Raw genomic sequence first — 23,461 nt, 5'->3', positions numbered from 1 at the left:
AACTTATGTTTTGATGTCGGAATAGTTTTCAGTAAACAGTCGGCAACGGTGTTCATTCAGACAGATTTACAGAATGGACAGATGTGGAAGAAAAGAAAGACAGACGATACTTCAGAGACAAACAAGACAACGGGCCCAGCTGACAGTAATCATGAGATATGATGAGGCGGGTTAGCTTACTATATCCACATGTGCATATTATGTAAACACAACTTAGTCGCACAGCCAGGACTAGCGGCCTGTTGTCCCAGCAGGATGGAACTAGATGGATCTCTTATAAGGAACAGGTCAGCATCGTGACAACCTTTAGTCCAGTGTCATCTCCATTCATGGTTCTCTCAGCTCTAATTTGCAATATGATAAAAACAGCTGAATGAACATAAAGATCTTGCACAGCCCTGCTCCTCCTCTCTCTGTCCAGCTGAGAGCCAGGTTTCCCTCCCACTCAGCAGCATCAGCTCTCTGTTCCCTGCTGCAGGCTTGCTCTCTCTCTCTCTCTCTCTCTCTCTCTTCACATCACTCCTTCTTTTTGAAGGCACATGTCTTTGGATAGATTTACACCTACATGTTTGGCACTGATTGGTGTAGATGACCACGTTATTCTAGAGCCACTTACAGTGGAACAGCACTGTGAATCAATAATCATTTAATTTTAAGACAGTCGTACAGTATGGAACATTATTATAAAGGTCAAAATCACTGTGACTTTTATAGTTAGATTTGAAGTTAGAATAATTAACACTGACATAGCAGCCTGCCAGAACTCATTTAAATATTTGAACCAAAAGTAAATCCTGGTAGAATTGATTTCAGTGATTTAGGTATCATATGTAACAGTTAGACTGATACAAAAAGAATCCCTCTCAATCATCACTTGGTGGTGTCTGCATCTACAGAGACTCTGCTCTCTTCTCTTCTTCTTTCTGGGTTCAGGGTGTTTCTGGGCGACCTTGTGTGGGGGTGTGACCCCCAGCCAATAACCACGCTGCTTTGACTTCATGTTAGACATTTAAGAAATGAAAGAAAGTGTAGGAAACAAACCAGCTAAACTGAACTATGTGAGCGGTTCCCTCCGTGTGTGTGACACTGCTGTAAACCTTCGATCAAGTTTTGTGAAACCTCAGCTGTTAAAAGCCTCTTTGAGTGACGGATTAGAGGTTGCCATAACAACACAACATATCTGGGGTAGTAGGATGCCCTCTCACCCAAACCCGCCTCCTCACCTAAAGTTCTAGAAATATTGCAGGAATGTTGAACTCTCAGGTGAAGACTGAGTTACATAAGATTTATATGCTGTTCAACCTCAGTCTGACTGCTCTCTAATTCTTAATGCGGGATGAATAGGACAGATAGACTACAACCAACCTGATGCTAAAAAGAACACATCGGAACAAATGGCAACCACGAGCTTGAGTGAGTCAGCTCCTTCTTTATTTTCTGTTTAATTTAAAAACAGTTTGTTCAGGTTGGACGAGGAACACACACCCACATGTACAGGCTGTAATAACCGCTGTTGGTCTGTCCCGCTGTTGGTGACATCAGACAGTGGTGAAAGTGAAGCGAGTCACATGTCGGTAGTCCTCACCAGGACGCAGAAGACAATCAGGAAATGAGGCCTGAAGACAGAGACGCACGCACACAAACACACACACACACAGTCTCTGTAATCGTGTTGTCACAGCAGTTTCAAGCGGCATCGCCGTCGCAATGTTGTATTCTTTGCAACCGATAAACGGAAGTTACCATATTTGGAATTTGGAGGAGTGACGTAGAGACGCCGTATACGTCTCTGGTAGCAGCAGAGACCTGTCAATCACTGTGTAGCCCCACCCTAAAGCATCCCCTGCTTAATGGTCTGTTTGGCTCTAAATGGACCATCATGTACTAAATGAACATCATGCTGTATTGAAGAAGACTTGAAACTAGAGATTGAGACCATAAACTCATGTTTACAATGTTTACTGAGGTAATAAATCAAGAGAGAAGTAGAGTCATTTTCTCATAGACGTCTATACAACGAGAGGAGTCGCCCCCTGGTGGACATTAGAGAGAATGCAGCTTTAACACATGAAGCATCGGCTTCACTCGGCAGAACCGTAGGTTGCCGCCTGGGAGCGTCGCCTTGTCCGCTGGCAGCGAAACAAGATGGGAGCACCGTCAGGGAGCTCCAAACCGACTCAGCAGGGTTACTATTTCGTTTTGTAGTTATTACATTTTAATTTTCACTGATTGATCCACAGACCCTTATAGGAGCGGTAGGGCCATTGTGGTCTTGATCCTTTAAAATCACCTGTTTTATGGTAAAATATTCTAAATGTATGATGGTGCAAATAAAATAAATAAAAAATACAGAGCCTGGGGAGAGTGTAATATTCAGAGAAAAAACTCAGATATTTGCTGAGACTAAAGTGGCAAATTTATGATTTAAGATTATAAAGTCATACATTTATGAGAAAAATCAAAAAAAAATAGCGGAGAGAGATTTCAGTGTTATTATGGTGAGGACAACTTCTGGGTGAGGCGAATGTCATGAAAGATGCAAACACATTTTCTATCATGTTTTTTCTGTGTTCTTCTAAACACATATATTGTAGAAATTACAAAATATTGGCTGCCCCTGGAGGAGAGGGAGGAGAGCTGAGATGGAAGCTAAGCTAACCTAGCTTGGACCTAAATGTACTCCAATACAGTAATAAGTCATATTTAGGAATACAATTACAATGTCCACCTTCTCAATGATATATATAGAAGCCAACGATAGTTGGTTTCAACAACAGATCACTCCATACAACAGTTTCTATCTATCATTATCATCATCATCATACCTGGTTGACAGCATCAGGCCAATTCTGTGTCTCCAGACAGAAGGAGCTGTGCTTCCCGTACCTAGCCCCGCTCTTTCCTGTCATAGAGCCATCCAGGAAGTTGGCAGTGTAGAACTGGATGCCTGGTTGGCTGGTAGAAACCTCCAGGACCCGCCCACTGGCTGGGTGACACACTCTGAGATGAAGAAGATGAAGTTTTGCTGACAACGGTATGCATGTTGTTGTGTGTATGAGACAGTGTTTTGTGTGTGTGACAGTGTAGTGTGTGTCAGTGTGTATATGACAGTGTGTGTGTGACAGTGTAGTGTGTGTGACAGTGTAGTGTGTGTGTGTGTGTGTGTGTGTGTATGACAGTGTAGTGTGTGTGTGTGTGTGACAGTGTGTGTATGACAGTGTGTGTGTGTGTGTCATCTGAAGCACACCTGGCAGCGTGTCTCTCTGTCCAGGTGTCCCCAGGTGATGACAGACAGAAGTTGTGGTCAAACCCCGGACCTGGAACTTCCTTCAGCCGGGGGCCAATCAGAACAGGCTTTCTGAGGTCAAAGGGCGTGCCATCCACTCGTCTGATCTCTCCTGCAGATGGATTTGGTTATTGATTGGTGATTGTGTATCACTGCTCTCATACGTGGGTGCTACGCTTCCACGTATGAGAGCAGTGCAGAGCAGCAGCCGTGAGCTAACCAGTGGGGCACGCTCACATGCACTAACATGCACTAAAAGGCACGCTCACGTGAACTAACATGCACTAAAAGGCACGCTCACATGCACTAACATGCACTAAAAGTCACACGGCCGGGCGACTATGTGAACAAAGAGAGTAGAAGCTCTGATAACAACACACACAGATGGAGAGAGACTTCATTCTCTGCTCAGGTACACATTACTCATCTATATATTTACAGAGATGATAGTTATTGATGAGATATTAATGATCTGAATGTTAGAGAACCTTTAAAACAAGTCAGTTCAGGGGAAATTTGAATGAAGGCTTCTGGATTCTTTATGCAATGTGATGCAGCATGTAATTGTCCTAACATGAGAGCCCAGACATATGCCGTACAATATCTTGTTTATAGACTGCAAACAAGCGAGCCACAGCACGTTGGCTAGTGTACAATAGTGTACAAAAAGCCCTCACTTATCTGTTGATATCAATGATCTTTCCTACGCTGTGACAAGTGTGTGGACGAAGCATCAAGGTTTTCAATTTCACTCATCTGGCTCTCTACACTGTCTAACGTTACATTATGGGTTTGGTCCCTACTGCAAAACCTCCCCTCAGTGAGTCCGCAACTTGCCATAAGTCTGTTTAGTTAATACGGATCTTAGCCAGCTGCAATGGTAGCAATGGCAACAGTATGCATTCAAATGGCTGCTGCTCTGACTGTCCTGATACGTTGATTTGAATAGGAATGTCCGTTCTATTCTATATATATATATGGTTCCACTGTTTCATCATTTACAGTTAGAGTGAAGTACTGTAAACTTAAAAAAATTAAACTACTCTAAATTAAAACCGTCTCTAATATGTTCACAAGCCGACGTACGAAGACGAAGTGGGATTTATCACCGCTCTGTGCTTGCTAGTTTGAAAAATACTTTTATGTGCATACCGGTAGTACACATCTTTATAGCACATTTTAATCAATGAGGCCCCAGGTTACAGGTTCAGGTAACCTACTAGTTGCCTGGGAGCAGCATCATTTAAAAAAACTATATTTTGAAAGTTAGAGATGACAGGAAGTTGTCTTGTGAACTTCCTCTTTTGATTTGATCCACTGATCTACTGTGTGATTGAATGAATACAACACACAACTGGCTAACCCATCTACACACCAATAAGTAAGGCGTCGTCAAACACACCTCATCAAACTCCAAGTCCAAGTTTGCTCCAAGTCATCGTGTAAGACACGTCATACAAACCAAAAATTAAATCCACCAAGTGTCTGCTGATTTAGCAGTGTGTGTACTGAAAGTTGTGTCAGCCGTTAGCAAACACCTTCTTAACTTTCACTCCCACACAGCTCAATCAGTGGGCAGCTTACATCATCATTTTGAGAAAGCTCTGTTTTCCCGAACAAACTGCGACACCAAGCCAGCATTTTCAGACTTTTACTGCTTCAGAGAAGCTCCATCTTTGGGTGAGAAAAACAAAACTGTCCGTTCTCTCACTCTCAAACTATTGTCCTGTTGGGCTCTGAACCGACAGAAAGCACAGAGGCCATCAGGACTCAAGTACAGCCCTCTACCTTTACCTCTCTAGAGCACACCATTGATTGCATGGTTTGAACTCTGGTTCATTTTCGGCCCTTGAGGTGGATTTCAATTCTGAAACAGATCCTGTGATTTAAATAAACAGTCATTAGCTCCTCTGTCTCCCGGGAAACCAAAGCTAATTGCAGAGTAATGAGACTGTTTGTCTGATGGAGCATGAAGGAACACACTCCCACACACAAGCACAAGAGTTGCTTCCACACTTCTGTATCGAAAACACCATAATTAACGCACATGGTAAAGACGGATTCAACATACAGGCAGAGTAAATGAGGAGTAAACCAACAGTTATCTCAAACAACAGGACCTGACCTCTTGAAATAGAAACAGAGACAAAATAAAACAGAGGCAGAACCAGAAAGACTCCAGCTATTTGAACTCAAAGGTTTCGTAGAAAAAGAGCATTCTGCTATGGAGTGTTGGAAATCCCCCATGAGCCGAAATGAACAGTCCTCTATACGTCCCCAATCATTGACTCCAAGCATCAGGGCCTGCAAAGCCTTCTCTGCTGGCCTAAACAGAATCACAAAGCTATTTTATAATTTAATAATTTTTCACAAATACACTACATTTTCATTTTTTTTTCCCATTAGCTTATTTTCTCATTGCACAGCTACTGTCTTCCTCTGTTGCGCTGCTTCCAGCACAGCTTGTTTTAAGGAGAGCTTTTATCCAATCAGATTCAGCCGCTATGTCTCTATGTTAGGAGAGAGGCCTGATGCCCGCTAGAGAGCCTTTGCAGTTTAAGTAAATGGGAATGATATTGTTGATTGTCAGTCTTCAACCAATCAGATCTTTAGATTGACATGTTGGGCGTATTCTTTGACGTGCCAGTGGTACTCAGGTAGCCTGCTAAGTACGTCTGCATTAACGTGCGCCGTGATTGGTCAGTGGGCCTGCGTGACTTTTGTCAAACAGAAAGCTAGCTAGCAGATCTTAGTGTTTAGTAAGTGTTCAGGTTGAAACATATGTAAGAGAAGTTATGACATTTTTAGCGTTTTGGTTGGTGTAGATTCTTTTTTTTTTACCTAGCTGTGTTTTTTTAACACTCATTGGCTGAAGGAGGAGAAACGGATTTCTGGAGGACATTTCCAGAAAAACTGGACATCGTATCAAAGGGTCGGTCAACCCCACAGCTAGCAGCCCTAACCCAGCATGGAAAAGGATTTGTACGAACGGTATTTCTGGCTGACAGCGGCGGAGAAGCGTTGCACATTTTATGGCTAAGAATGCGTTTAATTTGCAACTGAGCTGTTGGTGTTTGGAGCTACACTATGCTAACCAAGGCAGCTACACGACAGGACACGCACACGTGCTTTTGAAAACTTTTGGAGAGACCTGAGTGGATTTACAACTCAACGAACATGTTCGCAGGAGGACTGGCTGGAATTGACCTGCACCGATGTTCTGTACAACCGCGGTTTTAACTCTTTACACCGAGCGAGGACCATTTGGGGTTCAAGAGAGAAAGTTTAGCGAAGAGAGTGTTGTAGAATTAACTTTTCAGAAACTAATATAATGAATGTTATATACCCAGTTAAAGAAGAGAATCTGGGCAACAATATCATCTAAGCCATTTTACACATTCAAACACAATTCTACACAACTCATATAATCATCTAGGAGATGTACCACAATATCACGTATTTTTCGCCATGACTCTGCGAGCTACGCACTCCGGACAAAGCTACGAACACAAAGCTAAAGGCTGACACGGACAACCAATACATCAGAAAGCATGAGAATTCGACACAGATTCCAGAGATATCTTCAGAATTTCTCTCTGTGAAACCATTACAGAGCTATGAGCCAACAAGCACCAGAACCACAAACCGCTTTATCAATAATAATCATAAATGCACCATACCGTGAGCTGATTTCATGAAGAGAACGGATAAATCCCCGGTTATATTGTCATTGAACTGTTTCCTTGAAGAAAGGGGGGTCAATCTAGCTCAGGGGAGCTGGGGGTAGGGATTTTACTTTCGGCATATCGGATTTTACGCTTCGCGAGGGACAGCGCGGTTTTGATTGTGACTGGCTGACGATTCTGTCAATCAACATCACGTTATCCTAGCTCAATTCTGTAGACTGACGCGTCGAAGGAGGGTTCATTGACTGAAATCGACCAATGGGCTGCTGAGTTAGGTCTCCATAGACACAGACAAACTGCAGTCAGACGAGACAGCTCCATGGATCACAGACACAAAACAGGCTCAGAGAGGATTCAGGCTCTCAAAATGAAGCCAAACTGCTGTATTTGGATGTATTGAACACTATTAGTGATAAAACAAGTGAAATATATAGTTATATAGTATATCAAATTACAATGGAACAGCTGGTTCCAAAATGAAATTTTTGTGACCTCGCCTGACCTCTGTACTAAAACCTCTCTAACTTTGTTCTGCTTCACTTTATCAAAGTCAAAATTTGCAGAGAGACTGTTGACATGTTGTGCTATGATTTGGGAGAGGTTTAAACTTTCGTTAGCATCATTCAAAAGAGATAATCATGCTTTCAGTGCGAACCTGAAACCTTTCAATTTGAGCTGTGTGCCATCTTCATTTACTCTTAACCAGTAACATATAAACTGATATTTACACATCTGAACAAATCTCACAAGTCTTACCATTATTATAACATCAAAATTATTATTCAAATTATTATTCAAATAGACCTTGTAGTTAGAGAAACACACTCTTTTTAGTATGGGTATGCAATTTTCGAGCAGAGGCCTAAAAATAGGGCCAGGGTTAAAGAGGTAACAAAGAAAGGAGGATGGACTTTATCTTTAAGTGAACAGCAGCTTTGGTAAGTCAACTGCTTTTGCGTTTTTAGATCTGCAGTAGCGTTTCTACTGTATTCATTTGTCTATAGTGTTGTTTTTATGAATAATTTGAATGGCTCGTGCTCGTGCAGTGTTGCTGGATTGATTTGTTGCTTTGTTGTCATATAAATATATGTGACTGGTTCTTGTGAGTTTGTTCTTGTCATTGTGTTAATTACATTGATTTGGACTATATGCATTGTCCGTTAATTACGAAGCATCCCATCATGCGCAGGGTTATTGTCCGTTCGGGTTGTTGTTTCCCCACTAAGCTAGTTTAGCCTCCCTGAAGACACGTGCGGTGCCGCAGCCTCAGCTGTTTTTTGTTATTGTTCCGGGTTCAGAGGTCACACAGTCCGTTGTTTGTTACGTGAGCGCAGTCCACCGAAAACATTATATTTCCCACAATTTAAGCTTCTGCATTTTCCAAATGCACTAGTATTATTCAAACGTATTGTTCAGTTTGTTTAATACGAATATGTGTATTATTACACCCCTAGAAACAAATAATAACCGTAGCTGAGGCGTCATAATGAGCTTATTAGGAGATGGCTCAAGTGTAGTAGGACAGCACAGAAGGCCCAGGTATAAAATGCACGGCCCGCCACTGCTCCAACGTAGCTTAACCATGTCATGTGTTGTACTACAATCCATGTAACTATTTAACTTTAAACTTTAAATGTTGAATAATACCTTTAATGTTGAAAGATGTGGAATATGTGAAGGTTTGTTGAAAAGCTAACTCAACTGTATCGCTGGCTTTAAACTGTATGAAGAAGCAGTTGGACTATGAATGAGTTGCAAAAGGGTCTAATTAGTATATGCATGGGATTTAAAAGTTGAATAATACCCATAATGTATGTGGAGCATTTAAGGCTTTTCTGAAAAGCTGACGCTAAACTGCATTGCTGGCTTTAATGTGGAACATTGGTAGGTTATGAAGGAGCATGAATTCAAAATGCATTAAGCAGTATGAATGGATGGTAAAGTGGGAAAGGGATGAAAGATGCAAAACAGTTCAAAATGGGTGTTTTAGAGCAAGGATATTAAAGAGCGTAAGTGCACTGAGAAGAAGTTGAGGTTTCCTTTAATTATCTTTGTTGGAATATGGATAAAACATCAGCTGAGGTCTAAGCTCTGACAGAAGTTGAACTATGAACACTTTCATTTTGAAAAGCTAGATTCATCTCTAGTTTCCTGTTAACATACAGTGACTGTTGTGTGCTTTCATTTAGAAAATAAAACGAGCCTCATCCTGAGCTTCCTGTTAGGATACTCCTGATTGGAGTATAAGGTTTAAGAAGATCAGGTAGGAAGGGCGTGTCCATTTACAATTTAAAGCCTGATCTGACATGGAAAGGTAGCCAATGAAGAGAGGCTAACACTGCTGTAATTTGCTTACATTTTTTACTCTTGGTTAACATTCTAGCTGCAATGTTCTGAACTATTTGAAGACTTTAAGTACTTTTGCTGGCTGCTTAAAAGTTGAAAACTGCCAATAATGTATGAAATATGTGGAACACTGTAAGGTTTGAATGGAGTTTCAAGCTGGAAGTAGAAATAAGTAGAGCAAAGCCTGAAAAGGTCCTGAGTGCTTGTGTGACTGAGTCAAACTACACGAACTAGCTCATCTCAATGAGCAATCAAAGGTTGCCATGGTGGTGATATTTCATGCAATATTACATTTCAATTTCATGTGCAATATTATTTTCATTAATCTATGTGCAATACAACTTTCTACTACTTTTTCTAATATTGACAATATCTCTCTCAATATCAAGCTCAATATAATGTTTCTATTTTAGTTTCCATTAGGCACTGGGGTTGGTATCACTTCTTATACACTTCATATTTGTACTCTTATATTTGATCTTGGTTGTTGTATTTTACTTTTTGAATTTATTTATTTACCTTACTCTTATTGCTATTGTACTCCATTTTGCAATGGTGTCAGTATTACTTACTTTACACTTAATACTTGTTATTCTATTGTTCATATATGTTTCTATTTTTATTCTATTGTTTTTTGCTATTCCTCTGTTGTAATCTTTAATGAAACTCTGGCAGTTCTATCTCATCTCGTCTGCTAAAGGGCCTTTTACCTCCACAAACGTCTGGGCTCAGTTAACATGAGGCCCTATGGGGCAGCTGGTTGGAGTTCCGGTCACTTTCAGGCTCCTATGGCCACACGTGTACGTCCTTTTGATTCCACAGCGATGTATGAATGAACACACATTCTTCTACATTTTCACCTGAAATGACGTATGAAGAGTGAAGATTGTGGGAATGGGAGCGAGCTGAAGATATTTATTTCAGAAGCTCCTCTCCACTCTTGCTATGATGTCATCCATTCCAGCTTTGTAGAAGGTGAGAAGGGCATTTTTACTAAGCTTCAAAGAAGGTTGAAGATAAAAAAAAAGAAGAAGTTAGAATCAGATTTGAAAGACGTGCAGAATGTATGAAAGATTTGGAACATTTGAAGTTTGAATGGAGTTTCTGCTGGAATGTAGGATTCAGTTTAAAATGCATGAAAAACGTGTCAAATTTGAACATCCATGCATTTGATTTCACGAAAAACGTTGTATATATCTGAAAGTAGGAAAGGTATGAATGAGAAAAGTAATAGTGGGCGTGTCCTAATTGAGCTCAATCAAAATCAGAATCAGAATAAATATAAAAGCTGGACTCTTCTCAAATCTAGCTCCATTCCCTGTTATTTACGTGCAAGATGATAAAGGTTATTTTTGTACTTCCTGCCCTTTTAATGTCAAGTAGCAGGATAGATGGAGCCAGTTCACACAGTGAGAGGCCTCCTTTAAAAGCAGCAGTGTGTACGGTTTAGTTGCATCTGGCGGTGAGGCTACAAAATGCAACCAACTGAACTATCTGTCCTTTTTAAGGTAACGTAGACACACGTGAAGCTCTCGAGCAACATGGCGGACTCTGTGGAGAGGACCCGCTATGTAGATATAACACAAACACTCCAAGTTTGAGGTGATTATACACTAGTAAAATTATAGTATATGCATTTGATAATCCAGAACACGTTTCCATTAAAATGACAGGACACTTTAATGCTCAATCGTATCTTTACGTTATAGTTTTCCACTTTGGGATCAGAAACTCAGTCTATTGAAATTCAATCAATCATTTAAGCATATTAACATTGTGGCAGTAGAGGAGAAACTACTATTTTGTAATTAAGGAGATCAAATAATGGAAATATAGATTCAACTGTTTTTTCACAAAACAGCAACATTAACTTTTCACTTTTGTGAGGATGGGTATCGTTACTACTCTTCTAGCTACTCCTTATCTGTTCGCTTCTTTATCAATTCTCTTACCACCAAATGATTGCTTATTTATTCCTTATTCAACAAAAGAATAAATTCACAACAGGATTAGAATATATTTCTATATTAGATAAAACTAAATATTGTTTCTAGAGCAGCAACAGTCTACAAAACAACAAAGTCACTAAATAAACTCAATAATATCTCATAAGTGAAGTTTATCAAGAATGAAGAACACACATCAGTCAGTATCAGTCATTCCTCCTGTCCTGTCCTCCTCCCTCTGCTGTCCTCTGTCCTCCTCCCTCTGCTGTCCTCCTCCCTCTGCTGTCCTCTGTCCTCCCTCTGCTGTCCTCCTCCCACTGCTGTCCTCTGTCCTCCTTCCTCTGCTGTCCTACTGTCCTCCTGTCCTCCTCCCTAGGCTGTCCTTCTCCCTCTGCTGTCCTCCTTCATCTGCTGCTGTCCTACTGTGTTCTGTTCTCCTGTCCCTCTGTCCTCTGTCCTCTGCTGTGTCTCAGCCAGCAGAGGTTTAGCAGAACAAACTAAGATAAACAGTAAACTAGAGGCAGACAGTTTCTGTTTTAGCTTGTTGGTAACAATGTGCTAATAGCCTAGCTAGCTAGCGTGCTGTGCTTGTGTAAACATAGCGGTGGTGGATGAGAGACTGGGGACAGAGCAGATGGAAATATGTTTCTCTATTTACATGTTCATGTTTGTTGAACAGATGTATTTATAAAGTATTGTCTTTTTAGTCCTGGAGGTTTTACTACAACAGTAACAAGCGTAGTTGTCGTAGTTTTCTTCACTTCAGTGTTTCACCGCAGCCTCTCTGCTCTGCTGCTCAGGGACTTCTCTCTGTGTGTGTGTGTGTGTGTGTGTGTAGCTCACCCCCGACACAGAGAGCAGAGGACATCAGGCTGCAGCGTGATAATATATTACACCAAAACATTAAGAAAAACAGATAAAAGAATATACGGTAACCCCCCAATTGATATATCATGTACATGTAGTAGTTGATGAAGTTGATACGTTTACAATATTACATACTGCACTTTATTATCGTCTGGCATTATTAAAGGTTTTCACATACTTTCACATATTTCAATAAATCCCTTTCTCAATGCCGGCTTCATTGTGTTGTGAGAGAACGTGTCAATCCTTTACCTGTAGGAATCGATGTGTCGTCCAAAGGCAGGTAGGACTGAGCTCTGATGGACACCTGATGGTCGTAGACATCTGCTGCCCCCTACACACACACACACACACACACACACACACACACACACACACACACACACTTTAACTTATATTCTGTTAAAGAATATTTTCCTGACGAGGCATATATCTCACATCACTTCTTGCTGCATTGGCTGCCAGTGAACTTCATGATTGATTTTAAGATTCGTTTAAATCACGTATGAGGCACTCAACAGATAAACACTGCACAGACTCAGAGAGGATCAGCCATTATGAAATGTTGCATCTGTGATTAAGCTTCATAGAACCTGCAGCTTCAAAGTTCAGAGGGACATTTAAGTTTTCTGTTTGTCACATTTCATCTCGTCTACCAGGTCAGACACACGTGTGAGAGTGAAGTCAAGCCAAAGAGGCTACAAACTCTCCTCATACCAACTCTGAACTAGTTTCTGGTGCTCTGCACCTACGAGCCATGTACTGTACGACAAAGCAGGATTTAAGGTCAGCGAGGGAACTTGAGGGTTGACCCTGGTGTTTCAGTCCTACGACGGTGGTTCACTTCTCCGCCTGGTGACCAATCAAAGCTTGGTATCGTACGGTATGGAGCGTTAGATAATACACATAAATATGAAGAAGAGTGAGATCACTGCTTCATCTCCAGCATGATGGAGCGGACATAATGCTGAGAGTTGTTGAGTCCAAAAGGCAACATTCATTGAAGAATGATTGATTAATCATTTCCAAAATTCACATGTTTTTATCGAACAGAACATTCTGCTTCAATCCAAATTTGTTGTTGGCCTTTTAAAAAACTGTTTGGTCTCCTCCACACAAAGGCATCACGCTATATCCAACAGCACCATGAATGACATTATGTAACCACAATAACAATATATCAGTTCATATTCCAGAGTCACGCTGACTTACTTTGCTACCGGTACTTGTATGTGTGCGGTGTGGTGAAAGGCGATAAGATATGAAAGTTTTGAATTATGTTTTTATATCTATGCTATTTTTTTATTTGTCTTTCATTCAAAAAAGACGTCAATGAGAAATACATCTTAATTAAGTATGAACCTCATCCTTCCCCTTGTATTCCCACTCTCATCTTAAATCTCCTTCATTCTACATTAAAGATGACTGAATTAATTAACAGTGTATTGCTATTTCTCTGTCAGGGACACATTGGATGATCATGTGCTCTTACCTGTCCCGACAGGTTGAAGTAGGCGTGGTTGGTGAGGTTGATAGGGGTGGTTTTGGTAGACCGGGCTTGGTATTCAGCAGTTAGTGTTTCCCCCTGAACACACAATTTACATTTTACTGAACTGGCCTCTGCACACTTGATTGACATGCAAAATCTGGCTTTTTAAAGCTACTACGAGGAACATTCATTTTGTGCTGCTGTTGGCGGTAGTGTTTCCAAGCACCAGAGTCCCTTTAGAAAAGCTCTGAATTTACTGCAGCAGGGTCTGACAGTGTGCTACGCTCAGTCCTGGTCCAGGTTCTCCTGTGCTTCCCTTCCCTCCAGCGGGCTCAGCAATCCAGCCTGGGCCTCCAGCAGCATGGTGTGGGTGTTGGCTCCCAGTGGGGACGGGCAGAGCAGTGAGGAGAAGCTCTGCTTCTGGAGGAGGAGGAGATGCTGCTGGGAGCGGAGCTCTCCTCCCACAAGGCTTTCTGCCAGAAATCTCCTTCGGTTTACGCAACAAACCTACTTGGTTAAATTTAGGAAACTGGTGGTTTGGGTTCAGATAAACCTTTTCTGGCATAAAGCACTGAAGGCAGACTTGTCCAATGAGCCGATCTGGGTCTGTCCATGGCGGGCTGGTTGCTGCCGGAGGCCCTGCTGGATTTCGAGCTGAAGGAGTTTCTGTAAATCTTTCTTCTGACGTCACAGTCAAACTGGACCCGATGACAGGCATTAAGAATGACCATAAAGACAGAGGCAATCTTCTGTCTGATGGTAAGTTTACTGCTGAGACACCAGTAGCCTATTAAACTGAGACTATTTCATAACCAGTTAAAGTATTAAGTCCGACAACAAAGTCAATATGGCATTGTACAACGTATAACACAGGTTCCTTGAGGGAAATAAGAGGCCCTGCTCTGTAATAACTCTCCATTGTTTTTTATTTTCAGGTTGTTTAGTCGTGTTTGGTTTCCAGCATTCATGAGCCAGAACTCTTCAGTGAGAAGATCCAAGCCAAAAGCAAACCTCGGTGTACCTGAACCAGGTGTTCTTACCTGTAGGGTGTAGGAGACAGAGACCTGGACCTCTCCAGGATAACCCTGGTCTCCATCTGGACTGGTAAGACTCAGTTGTACACCACCCTCCACTGCTGTAGCAAGCCAGATAGCCTGAAGAGACAAACTCATACATGCAGTATCATACAGCAATTACATGAATAGGATTATAGAGTGGAAGTTGTCATTGTTACAAGAGGTCAATAACAGCTTATGTCAAATCAAATACTCCGGAAGCACAGAGGTCACAGTGGATATAGAACTTCTTTATTTTTGAGGTTTGACTTTAAATCTTCAGGTGGACATCTTCAACACTTTCAGTGTATTTAGTGCAAAGTTCGGTCTTTCTGTTTCTCAGGACAGTGTTTCCTTGCTGAGCTGCATTAAAGTGACGGTAATAAAAAACAGAAAATACCCACTTTAAGACTGACAGTGATCAGCTTTAGCTGAACTTTAGAATCCCTTTACACACAGAGGGAGAGGACTGTGGATACGTTGGACTAGTATTAAAGCTGGAGTGAGGGACCTTTACATAGAAGCCCTTCACATAATGCAGATTAAGCCTATCGCCGCCAGAAACTGGTCTGAAAAAGATTTTGGCGGAAATAACTGAAAGTCTACTAGCATATAAGAGCTTGTTTCCAAATCATGCGCATAGGATTGTGGGTGTTTTAGGAGCTCAGAGGATACACATATGCAGCGTTGAAAATCCTCTGAACCAAGGACTCGGTCCTCAGTAGATCCTGGACATTGGAACAGTCCTTCAGAGCATCCTTCAAATTCAGGATCTGTCCTTAGTGAGCCAGTTTAGCCTTCAGGGTAAATGAGCAGACTGCTGCTTTTAAAACTAACCATCACTCATCGCCTCATTGATGTAGTTTAACCTGTGTGTTGTTAACAGACATCATATGTCCTCATCACGTTCATGAAATGTACGTACAATCGCTCTGCTCCTGACCCACGACCTCGTCATGGAAGTGTAGCTCCGCTTATCCCTCAGGTAAATACTGTTAGATCTGTCAGCAGTGATGCTGCTGTTAGCACGTTTAGCATCTTTAGCTAACCATGTTGGGAGCCGTGTGGAGTAAATCCCCCAATCATAGAGATGCTCTAAATGTAGCACCTTTAACGATCCTATTGCTCTAGCGCCACCATGAGGTTGACATTTGAGGTTTTGACCATAGACTGTGTATAAGAAGTGTACGCAGTCATGGTGACTTTACCCACTGGTTTGTGTTTTGAAGCCTCGAGTTTGGCGATTTGGCAGTCACCATCTTGGATTACGGCTGTTGCCATGGTGTTTTTTGCCGCCTCTGGTAGCAGCAGCGACCTGTCAATCACTGTGTAGCCCCGCCCTAAAGCATACCCTGCTTTATGGTCTGTTTGACTCTAAATAGACCATCATTTACTACATGAACATCATGCTGTATTGAAGAAGACTTGAAACTACAGATTGAGACCATAAACTCATGTTTACAATGTTTACTGAGGTAATAAATCAAGAGAGAAGTAGAGTCATTTTCTCATAGACTTCTATACAACCAGAGGAGTCGCCCCCTGGTGGATATTAGAGAGAATGCAGCTTTAACACATGACGCATCGGCTTCACTCAGCAGAACCGGAGGTAGCCGCCTGGTTTTGAGTGAAATAACTTGACATTTGGATGGATTGCCCGAATTACAGCCTCACAGAGCTGGCTGAAATTCTTTTTTAATAATTAACAATTTAAAGATTACGAGGTTAATCTGAAACTATACATTTGTTCTACGTGGATTTATGAACATTTATCCTCAGAACAGATCAGAGAGCCAGCAGAATGTCTTTGATGTCTGTATGTTCTTGTTTAACACGAAGCATGAGATTGAGTGTGAGCATGGTTTCCTTCAGCTCTCTGCCACCCTAGTGGCAACATGTGGGAGCACAGTGACAGCAAACAACCCAGTATGGATTATGGATAACTAGTGTTGTAAGGACTGTTGTTGATCTGTGATCGGTACTGATCCCTCACAGTTCAGCACACATGTGAACCTCTGTTTGATTCCACAGTTTAACGTTAACCATCAGAGTGTAAATAAAGTTTCACTGACTCAGTAGAACATGTGTTTAGTCTCTGATCTCTGATAATGTTTCATTGTAAACAACCAATCAGTGTTTAAACCAACAGGAGGAGAGCTAGTAACGTTAGCCGCACCGCTAACGGCTAACCAACACAGGTTCACTTCAGTTACATCATGATGCCTTCAGGCTCTGCTCAGTGAACATGAGTACTGGCTGAAGGTACATTATAATGTTATCATGATGTGTTCACATGTTCTCGTAACATGTAGTTTTGGTGTTAAACTTGAATAAATCCAGTATCGGAGATGTTTTTACATAATAATAATAATAATTATGAGCTGTTTACACTAGCTCTAATAATACATCATTAAAACTACTAATGACAAGATTTTTTTTAATCAATGAAAATACAATCTTTTATTTCCTTATTATTTGAATAGTGTGTTTTTATGAGGAAAAATCCCACTAGCAATTATTTTAATAAAGTAAAAGGATAACATTCATCATTTTTGATGGTTTACTGACTTCAGAGCGGTTGAAATGATTTTTAGGACGGTGGTAAAAAGTATCTGTATCTGTTAATATGGATCATCAATGATCAATAATTAGTGTCAGCGGCAAAAAAACATGATCAGGGATCTAAAAGTTATATTTGCTCCCGTTTGTCTTTTTCTCCGATCAGCGATCCGATCCGTGACTCCGATGATCCGTTTTATGATTCGTTGCACCACTATGGATAACATATTATATTCAACAAAACTACCTGTCGAAACTTACTGTATCTTCTCATGTTTTCTTACTGGTCAGAAAGCTACAGAGGGAAAATTACAAACGGTCTCAGCCAAACCTAATGGAATAATGGGTCGAGTTTAGAACCTTTGAGTCTCTTCAAACGCTCACGTTCCTGCAGCTGGGAGGTAACACCACTGGTATTCATCCACTCAGGTTCCACAGAAATCCCTTTCAGCTTTCTACAAACTCATTCAGACACTGTGCACTTAGTCTTACCTTATTGAAGCCCTGCAGCCCTCCATGCAGTGCATTGGGTCCATTATTGACATGTAGTCGGTGCTCCTTCCCCTCCACCACAAAGCGTCCCAGTGCGACCCTGTTGGCCACACGGCCCACCACAGCTCCCAGGTAGCGCTTATCTGACACGTAACCTGCAAACACAACACACAGTGTTCTTCATCACCCTCACCAAAGCAATGCGTGGTGCTCTTTCTCCTCACTTACTCTGAGCTCTTTCCGAAAACATCTCCCACTATTGTTCTATCAAATGCAACTTGATGAAGTATTATTGTCAGCACAGTGTTTCTACTGACATTTAAAGCTACCAAACAAACACGTCGCTTCTGCATGGCATGGTGCAGCAGTGCCAAGCAGACCAATGTCACACACTTTATTTAAATTCCACCGGCCTTCTGCTGGCAAACGCAAATTTCTGTACTGACTGATGAGTCGCCAACTGAATTTCGTTGTATCTTTTTACGATGACAATAAACATCCTTATTTCTGCTGCAGCTGACTGTCTGAGATCGAGTCCCTTGAAGTAAAATGACAATGTTTCATTTCGTGATGACTGTCAACATGGACAGCAGGTGAAACAGATGTGACCTCTGTAACCATGCTGGCATGACGTCCTCTACACACGGTGACCCTAAACTGTTGTCGGTGAATTTAGTTGTAATTTTCTTCTGATAAAACAAATAAATTGTTGTGACTTTGAAAGTCTTCTCAACATTCACAAATTGTTCTGTGGCACTTCCACCATTTAACCCGACATATTTAACATACAAGGACTACGCTCTGAATAAACTGAATTACTGAAAGTATAAACCACAGTAAGAAACGACCATCGTAGGAAAACGTTAACTTGGTTCTTCTCAAAACGTTCTTAGTTAGGGAATTAATGACATCTAAAGGAAAAAAAAGATAGCCACGAGATCACATTATTTTAGGAAAGCAAGTTAATTAGCTTATTGTGTAAAACAAAAGCAGACAGAGCACATGAGGACATGTGTGTCTCCTTCAAAATAACTGACAGAGCGTCCCTACCCCACCTATAGGGTCTCATACTTGAATTCAGGACCCATGACAAACATTCCATCTGTCTTATCGGTTTCATGTGATGTATTAAATCTGCAGCTGGGAGGAGAACAATGTGAAGCGATGAAGGTTGGGCTCGTAGTACAGGCAAGAACTTCAACCTACTTCACCCCTGGTTTCAACAAAGCAAGAAGCTTACTTCATTTCTGTGATTTGAATGTGATCATCACAGCAAAATAAACGTAAATATGAGAAAGAACCTGGGATGAACAAAACTGGTAGCTAGCTACCTCCATCTCCTAATATAGAATAAATATGTCATCTTACAAACACCATGAATGGTTTTAAACTCCTAAAGCCACATAGAAGGAGGATCCTCTCAATACAGGGGTGAGTTAATCTGTCCTGTGATCAGAGAACGGTCCCTCTAATGTTTAAATGTGTGGGCAGCCCAGCAAACCTTCAACACACAGCATTTACAAGTATTATGTAATTGGGAAATCTTATTCCCTTTGATTCTTTTAATGCATATTCGGAGGAAAATAAATATTCTCCCTACTATACCTTCCAGGTCATCATAGCCCAGGACTACGTCTTCCATCTGTCCATCCCTCCCTCTGCTGCACACGGACCTGATGATGGCACCCAGGGTGAGGACCTCCACGCGCACCAGAGAGGACTGGAGGACCCACAGGTCCACACGGCCCTGCCCAACCACCTCTCCCCACTGCTGATGGCTCACCTGAGTCATCCTGGACCTCACAACCACAAGCACAGCATCACCTTCACATCACTCTGAAAATGTTTTTTTCTCTCAAATCTCATCCTCCAGCTAAAGTTACATCTGCATTGGTCGTGCACCTCTGGATTTTTTAATCATGTGCAGCGTGATCACATGATGAAAACACCATTTACATTTCTAGGATTATACAAAGGTCAGTTCACTTGTAGATGCTTTAGAAACAGGTCTTCAAAATCTTCCTTTGAGATAATATTTTGCAGCCAACAGGATATTCAACCTTTGCTTCTTTATAATGAATTTAATAATTAACTTTCTTCTTCACAGGTCTTGTATAAAGACAATAAAGTAGTCCATGAATATGAGAAATGAGTTTACAGATAATCACAATCCCTCTTCTCTATAGTGGAGGTTAGTTTGTATGGGTTAGAGTTACACCTACAGTCTATGGTCATATCTCTGAGTTACACTCGTTGTCTTTTGAATTCTTCACAGGTCATTTTGTTTGTGCGCCCTCTGGTGTTCAGGAGAAGAATGCAGCGCAAAGTACAGCGTGTGAACGACTCAGTTCATGCTCGGAGCTCATATTCTATATAACTTCTAATCAGGATCATTTCATGCGAGCGTTTAGTTTAGTGACCCTGTGACGTTATGAACACATACTACAACAATATATTACTACTACTACTACTACTACTACCACCACACGTCTTCTTAGAGCCGGACCAGAAACAGTTAAACACTCACACCAGACTTTGGTGTGTTAGCTGCGGGCTAACCGTTGTTCACTACAGAGAGTGTGAACTTTGTGTCAAGTCTTTTTTTTTGTAATCTACACATTTGACAAACGGTTAACTGCTGACGTTCCACCTGTCGCTCACCTCAGGACAGTTTAGTCGATCGAGTCACGTGAGCATGGATGTGCAACAGGATGGACTCGTCTTGACGGATGGCATACCCACGATGAAAGGTGCATACCGCCACCTACAGTACCGGGTGTGTGGCTTCATGAAGACTCGCAACCAGCTTTGTCCAGTAGAGTCTTCTTCTTCTGCTGCGGGACTGGAGTGTCCAGTGTTCTCGTGGGGTACAACAACGAACGCCCACTTTTTCTTCTTCTCTACTGTCTGAATGCACAGCCGCGTGCACAGCTGGACTGCTGCTGAAAATGTCTTTTCACAACAACTTTTCCTTGACCTCGATGGAAAACGTTATGTTTGGTAAAGACCACAAGGATTTAGGAAAATCCAACTGCACTTCCACAGTACTATATTATTATGGGTTAGGGTTAGATTTAAAAAAGTATACTTTGTATTTGCTTCTAATATGCCGATCATCTTAATAAAACGGGCTATATAAAGAGCTCAGGCTGAAGAACTCGCGTTGTGTGAAGGAGATACTGCAGCTCCTTCCTGCTGCTGTCACACTTTACCATCAACACTACTCCCACTAGATCGCACAAACCAAAACGAACGCTTCCGTGTGCAATATTAATGAAACTGATAAATATGTTTCCTATGTGCAATAAGGTTATTTCAACTGTTACTTTTACTGTTTAAGTATTAAAGGGCTATTTTTATTTATTTATTTTCCCTTCTTCTTCTTCTCCTCCTACAGCTCTGTCCCCTTTCACTGCAAATGTCCCTGCCGAGGGACTTCTAAAGGCTTATGTCATCTCAAATGTGGACACCCCGTGGTAAAAATATCACTTCATTACTAAGGTTGGAATTGGGGAAAAAGGAATAAAGAATGCTTTTTTTCCTCCTTACCTGCACAAGTCGATGGTTAATGCTGCTGTGCACATAGGACACAGTGGGCCCTGCCCAGGGCGTTGGGAGAGTGCCAAGCAAACTTTTGGTAATTTCATGGCCAGGCTTACTTGTCGCACATGTGCTGCACTTGACTTGGGCCCGGGGTGGAATCAAAAAGAATGCATTATTATTCACATTATCATTAGAGCTTTGCCCGTCAGGAAACACTGGCAGTTTGTAAAACACACCTGTTGCTGTGCAGAAGAAACTGTGTAGAATAATTAATCAAAATGACATGTTTGATGTGCACACAAACACAGGGGGTTCTCAAGTTCTTTAGTGCCCACATCACTCCAGTTAATGACTGCAGATGGAACAGATATCTGCTGCTGTCAGATGGCTGTAACGGTCACCAGAGTAAAGACAAGGCCTTTAGAATAGTACTGCCGTCATGACGGAGAGCTTTAGCCGTTTAAGATGGCATCAGTGCCATAGCTTGTTGAAAAATAAGGTTGTAAAGTTTTTCTAGTAGTCACAGCAATTAACTAAATTACACATACCACCAAACTAATTCATTTTTTGTCATGTCTGCCTATGCAGATATGTCAGCAACAATCATCTCACAAATCCATTTCATCAAATACACATTTCCAAATAGAAATAATGGAAAAATCAAAGTAAACAATTTAACAGAATTCAGTGAATAGCATCCAGACACATTCGACTGAGAAAAGGAACTTTGCTGATTGACAATTATCACCCGATGCACATTTAGGAGGATGCTACATTTTAGAGATGCTTCCACACTTTTTGAGAGTTAGGTGATGAATCAGCATCATTTAGGCATATGATCTCTGGAGGTTGGCATGTATGCTAATCCACCATATGTATTAATTATTGACCGTTATTATTGACTTGGCTTTTCACCTATAAATGCTTTGTGAATGGGACTGCTGGACTTTTTAAACAGAATTCCTTGGAGTTGAGGAGGGATTACCCCGGGGTTTCCCTGTGGTGGGTAATGTCAAATGAAAGCCTCAAAATGCACCAACTTCACCGACAGTCTACCAAATGATTGAAATTGAAAACTTGGCAGCCCAGCCAATATGCTAGCAAATTGTATCACGCTTTTGTATTTAACACATTTTTTTTTTTGTTGCATGTTTTGCATGTGCTTTACCGTATGAATGTAAATTGCAGTTGGAGAACTTTAAATCATTATTTGGAATTGCTGTGCAAAGAATGCCTTCCTTGCGCAGGTGTTGGTTAGATAAGTTCTTCATCACTAATGTGTGGCTTAGTGGTTTTTTTTATCATCAGATAAAAACTAATTATTAATCATCCATGAGTCACCCTCACCATATCATAAATGTCAATATATTGATGAGAATAAGCTCAACACATTTCATATTCATTTATTAAAGAAAAAAAATAACAATAGACATATTTTCGGGGAAGACATTGCATGACTTTATTATTATCTCTCTAGAACATAGCTCAGAAAATGTCAAAAATGCCCTCCCTGAAAAATATACAGATTTGTTCACAGATTTAAAGTGATGTCTAGTTATGTATACTGAATATGTCAATACAGATATTACATACAACATTACAGCAGAACTGCTGCTTCATGTCCATTGCCAGATTTTTCACTTTACGTTGTGTAGACCACACATGTTCACTACGTCCTCTCAACTATAAATGCACACTGAATTGCTTAGAACACTGTATATACAATAATGTTGTGCATGTGGCTTCTTCACATTGTGCTTCTAGGTGCTTCCATGAGATGGAGAACCATCAAGTTTGCTGTAGACTATAACATCAATCAGGAAGCTTTCTTTAGTGAGGTGTTAGCCATGGCTATTACTGTTATGCTGGAGCTGCATGGACAGGCAATTGGATAATTGGTTAATTGTTTAGACAGACGGTAGCAAAACAGTTTGTAAAAAACCTTTACCAATCAAAGTCAATGCCTAACCTCAACCATTAGAGGTCCATGCCTAACCTCAACCATTGGAGGACAATGCCTAACCTTAACCATTGGTGGACAATGCTTAACCTCAACCATTGGAGGTCCATGCCTAACCTCAACCATTGGAGGTCCATGCCTAACCTCAACCATTGGAGGACAATGCCTAACCTCAACCATTGGAGGACAATGCCTAACCTCAACCATTGTAGGACAATGCCTAACCTCAACC

General features: G+C 41.2%; 1 protein-coding gene across 2 annotated transcripts; it reads right to left on the bottom strand.

Annotated features, from left to right (window-relative positions):
* Nucleotides 1-1,392: 1,392 nt before the first annotated feature.
* Nucleotides 1,393-20,428, bottom strand: galm (galactose mutarotase). 2 transcript variants are annotated; one of them, XM_079168793.1, is made up of 9 exons: nucleotides 20,388-20,428; nucleotides 19,332-19,525; nucleotides 17,727-17,881; nucleotides 14,661-14,774; nucleotides 13,624-13,716; nucleotides 12,384-12,465; nucleotides 3,248-3,398; nucleotides 2,826-3,000; nucleotides 1,393-1,616 (listed from the first exon to the last, which is right to left on the bottom strand). In XM_079168793.1, the coding sequence occupies exons 2-9, from the start codon at nucleotides 19,516-19,518 to the stop codon at nucleotides 1,539-1,541; spliced, it is 1,035 nt and encodes a 344-aa protein (XP_079024919.1). In that variant the 5' UTR covers nucleotides 19,519-19,525; nucleotides 20,388-20,428; the 3' UTR covers nucleotides 1,393-1,538. The 2 variants fall into 2 exon arrangements, with proteins under 2 accessions (XP_079024919.1, XP_079024920.1); XM_079168794.1 differs by having other exon boundaries at nucleotides 19,332-19,519.
* Nucleotides 20,429-23,461: the final 3,033 nt, after the last annotated feature.

The sequence above is a fragment of the Pholis gunnellus genome (assembly GCF_910591455.1).
Source record: "Pholis gunnellus genome assembly, chromosome: 11".
In the NCBI taxonomy this organism is placed as follows: Eukaryota; Metazoa; Chordata; class Actinopteri; order Perciformes; family Pholidae; genus Pholis; species Pholis gunnellus.
The sequence above is the reverse complement of the archived record's forward strand: the minus strand, read 5'-3'. Positions and strand labels throughout refer to the sequence as shown.